General features: G+C 37.6%; 1 protein-coding gene across 1 annotated transcript; it reads left to right on the top strand.

The window, feature by feature from the left end:
* Positions 1–765: 765 nt before the first annotated feature.
* On the top strand, positions 766–2,947 carry LOC105042502 (uncharacterized). The gene has a single exon (XM_010919746.3). It carries the CDS (start codon positions 1,431–1,433, stop codon positions 2,142–2,144), a length of 714 nt encoding a protein of 237 aa, XP_010918048.2. The 5' UTR covers positions 766–1,430; the 3' UTR covers positions 2,145–2,947.
* The last annotated feature ends 1,998 nt before the right edge of the window (positions 2,948–4,945 follow it).

Below are 4,945 nucleotides of genomic sequence, written 5' to 3'. Positions count from 1 at the left end.
TATGTTGCCGGTCCTTGGCTTCCAGCCGTATGTTGCCAACTATCCACTTTTTGCTATCATCTTCTTTATCTTCTTCCTTTGAATTTCTGATTGAATCCAAGAAACCCTATCAGCATGTTTTTCATATTTTTAAGAATGCCGCTGGCCACCATTTCACTGACTTGATGGCCATCGGATGATGACCACCGGCCATGCCACCATAGCCTCAACCATCGCCAGTCACGGTCGTATTGACAGTGCTCCCTAATTTTTGAAATAGATGGGGATGATAGTTCCTTGTTTTATAAAAAACCCATGGGAAGAAAGAATGAAGAAAAAAAAGAGAAAAAGAAAAGAAGAAAGGGAGAAAAAAAAAAGAAAGAAAAAGAAAAGAAGAGAGAGAGTTTTTCTCTCTTTCCTTTTTTTTTCCTTCTCTCTCTTTATGTGCATTCCCACTATTCTCTTTTTAGAAGGTTCCATTTTATCTCTCTACTTTCTCTTTCTATAATATTTTCTCTTTCGATCTAAAAGAAAGAAAAAGAAAAGAAGAGAGAGTTTTTCTCTCTTTCCTTTTTTTTTCCTTCTCTCTGTTTATGTGCATTCCCACTATTCTCTTTTTAGAAGGTTCCATTTTATCTCTCTACTTTCTCTTTCTATAATATTTTCTCTTTCGATCTAAAATTTTCTCTCTCTAAATTGTTTCTTACTTTTGATAGATTTCTCTCTCAAACGATTGATCCAATAACAAATTTTCTTTCAATGATTCTGATCTGACCTTAATAAAGATAATTCTGATCTATGGTCATCGAACAGCATACCAGCACCTATCTTGACTACATTCGGATACTATTAGATTCAATTATCTATGATTTTTATCGAATTATTCCTATACTAATTCAATCATGATTTGATTAAATTATTTTGATTAAACTAATAAAATATCAAGCAGTTATCGCAACCCTTGACTCGCGATTTGGGACTTGGGGCGTGATAGGGATCCACTTGAAACAACAATAATTATATTTTTCAAAGAAGACAGAAAAAGAAATCCAAACCCATGGGTAATGGGACGCGCACTAAACCTTGCGTTCGGTGCGCATCAGAATGGCCAACGATGTATGCAATTCGAGTAGCGCGGAACACACGTTCAGCCGCCTGGAAAAGTCTCCCTCCACGTTTGATCAAGTGATATGAAAGTAACGATCTTGCGGAATGCTCTGCCAAGAAGATAAAAAATCTCGTGGAATCCATGGCTGCTACCTCTTTCACTGGCCTGAAGAACCGTGGCCCCACGCCTATTGCGTCTAGATGACGTGCTACAACTGGGATCCCAATAGACGAATTGCCAAGGCCATGACTCCAAACTCAGTTTAACCTCATCCCTCCGGACCAGTCAAACATATCCACCCTGCTTGCCACCCTCCACCTTCATAAATAAAAGCTCTCCTTTGATGCTTCCACCCAACTCAAGTGAAAAGGAGAGCAGAATGGCACTTCTAGCTTTGTTCATTGCTTCCCTCCTGACCTCTGCTGCCATGGACACCACCGAGGCAGTCCAATACAAGGCCAGCAATAACGCCGCCGGCACCCCCGGCGGCACTCGCTTCAATAAAGAGATCGGTCTCGCCTACAGCAAGCAGGTGCTTGCAGCTGCCTCTTCCTTCGTGTGGTCTACCTTCAAGCAGTCGGCGGCGGACAGGAAGAAAGTCCAGCTCATCACCCTGGTGGTCGAAACCATGGATGGTGTCGCATACACGAGCAACAACGGGATCCACGTCAGCGCCAACTACGTCGCCAGCTACTCCGGCGATGTGAAGACGGAGATCACCGGCGTGCTCTATCACGAGGTGACCCATGTCTGGCAGTGGAACGGGAAAGGCGCGGCGCCGGGAGGGCTGATAGAAGGGATAGCAGACTATGTGAGGCTGAAGGCTGGGTATGCTCCAAGCCACTGGGTTAAGCCCGGCCAGGGAGACCGGTGGGATCAAGGGTATGATGTCACTGCGTATTTCCTTGACTACTGTAACAGTCTTAAGGGTGGATTTGTTGCCCAACTCAATGCCATGATGAAGAATGGGTACAGTGATAACTTCTTTGTAGAGCTTCTTGGCAAAACAGTAGATCAGCTATGGAGTGACTATAAGGCTAAATATGGAGGAGTTTGAGATCTTGTTTGGTAATAATTATAGATTAGTATATAGCGTATGAACGGAGAAGACGATGTTGTTGGAAAATAAGCCTGATTTTGGATTACAAAAGTAAAAAAAATCGGGCTCAATTAATCTTGAATTGGGTTAATAAAGGCATGAATTCTAGAAGATTTATTTTCAAAAATATCTCTCTAGAATATGCTTAAAGTATTATATGTCTAGAACTTTCTTTAGAATATGTTTAAAATATTCTGTGCCTAAAACTTTCTCTAGAATATGCTTGGAATATATTTGGAATGTGCAAGAATATTTTGTATCTAGAACTTTCTTTTGGAGCATATAAATAGGCCTCCTCCCATTCATTTAATTGTGTAGCCAAAGGTATTGACTAATAATACAAGTTTCTTCTTCCACAAAATTCTCTATATCTCGTCTCTCTTCCATAAATAGACAACCACCCTTCTACCAAATACAAACACCTAGCATATATATTCCAACAGAGTAGTATCAGAGTTTGGTTGATCAAGTTTGGAGTGGAGATAAATGGCCAACAGTATGGTTTCTTTTCAATTTCCTCAACTTAATAAAAAGACAACTATGGGAGTTGGTGTATTCATATGAAGGCTTTGTTAGGCTCACAAGATGCTTGGAAGATTGTTGAGAAGAACTATGAAGAACCTTAGAATGAGGCTTTGTTAACCCATCCTAAAAGGAGGCTTTGCAAAAGGCTAGAAGAAAGGATCAACAAGCTTTTACTCTCATCTATCAATGTTTAAATGAAACTATGTTTGAGAATGTTGCAAATGCAACTACTTTCAGGCAAGCATGGAAGATTCTTCAAAACTCTCACAAAGGAGTCAATAAGATAAAGAGAGTATGCCTCCGAACTTTTCGAGGTGAGTTTGAGTTTCTTCATATGAAAGATTCTGAAGCAATCTCGGATTATTTCTCTAGAGTATTGGCCATTGTTAATGAATTGCAGAGAAATGGTGAATATATAAATGACATGAGTGGTAGAGAAAATTTTTTGCTCTTTCACTCAAATTTTAAGTATATTATTGTAGCAATAGAAGAGTTAAAAGATCTAGACTCTATGACCATTGATCAACTCATAGATTCCCCACAAGCCCATGAAAAACAGACTAAAAAGAAGGGTACAAGATCAGATAGAGCAAGCTCTGTTCTCAAACCTCTCTTTTAAAGAAAGAGGTGAAAGCAGCAATGATGGAAGAAATCAAAGAGGCCGTGGATATGGTTATGGCCAAGGTTGTGGAAGAGGTGGAAGATGAAAGAATAATACCCTACAAGCCAATCTCATATGGGATGCAATCGGATATTTTCTGTAATTTATCTTTCAAACTCATATAATTGACATTGATATTTAATAAAATAGACTTTTTGATTCATTATATGCTGCATCTTATTATATATTATTTTTAAGATTATAATAAACTCTATAGGTTTGGATAATGATTTTAGGACCGTGATGAGATCACGCCAGTGAGACTTAAATCCTTGATAGCTATGACCTAAAATATTCTTAGTCATTGGTTCATTGAGTCAGAGATCAATAATACCGGTAAGACTGGCATGTCCTATGTATGCTCAGAGATGAAGATGGTTGATCTTACAACTACTTGTGTGGTGACACTAATACAAAGATGTGGGTGCTCATTAGAGAATGAATTCATTGAATAGATCTACGACAGAATATCTGATGGAGTCTTATTTACATGTCAGCTGATGGTTCTCTAGTGAAAGTTATGTAAGTGATCCTTTGATCTAAGATCATCATGGTACCTTGTGTACATGAATCTATATTTTGATTCACTTTCTAACTTGATTCTTTGATCCTTGTGTGGGATATTCTGGATGTGGTGAAGTATGCATGGAGGTTGTGAGTGATTAATAAGGGACCAGTCACTCCTAATAAGAGGAGCGGACATCCTATATGATCTCATATGATGATGATTCTGAAAGTCTTTGACCAAAGTAAGATGATAATTAAAAAAAAAAATTAATATATCATCAATTTGAATCATCATCTTTTGATTAAGATACAGATAGATAAGCAATTAAGTTTGGCATGATTCTATGCCCACAGCTTATTTGGGATATTGTTTGACTGAATGATTGAATTACACGGTAACTTGTCACTAAAGAATATTTTGATAATTTTTTATCAAAATTTTAAATCTTTTGAATAGTCATGACACATTGCTAGATGTCAATCTTTACTTGTACACTTGTCAGAATTAAAAAAATTTAATTCAAGAATTAATTAAGGAGAGTCTTAGTTGATTGAAACTCTTGAGCTGATCTAATCTGATCAGATTAGGATTACGTCAAGAGTCTATGTCCACTACTGACTAGATTTGGAACCCAATGGATCACATATTTTAAGATTTGATCTTGATCTAATTTAATTAAGATTTAATATAAATTCTAGGGATTAATTTGATATACTAGCACATTGTATTAACTCAAATTTTTAATTAGGTTCAGTTCAAAGTGTTTGAGCTAAACTAGACCAGTTACCTTTGACCTCATAGGATTGGGTCCAATTTAATTTGATTCTTATCCAACTTAAAAATATTTCAAGTGTAGAAGAAGTTCTCTGCGCCCACTAGATCTCACGCCAAAAAATAAATGCTGCCCCCTCCTTAATCACGTTAAGAAGTGAAGACTCCTTCATGAAGGCTCTTATCTATCTCTTCATTTCTATCCAAATTCTTAATTATTAATGCCAAATTAATGTGGAGAATTTATGAGGTACAGAAGAGGAGGAGTTTTGTGTGAAGGCTCTTCTGCACCAA

This window comes from Elaeis guineensis, chromosome 4 (genome assembly GCF_000442705.2).
Source record: "Elaeis guineensis isolate ETL-2024a chromosome 4, EG11, whole genome shotgun sequence".
Lineage (NCBI taxonomy): Eukaryota > Viridiplantae > Streptophyta > Magnoliopsida > Arecales > Arecaceae > Elaeis > Elaeis guineensis.
Note: the sequence above shows the minus strand (reverse complement) of the source record. Positions and strands in the feature narration are given on the sequence as shown.

Bases quoted from the DNA above. Each gene is read 5' to 3' on its own strand.
- LOC105042502 (XM_010919746.3), top strand. From the start codon at position 1,431: ATGCTTCCACCCAACTCAAGTGAAAAGGAGAGCAGAATGGCACTTCTA.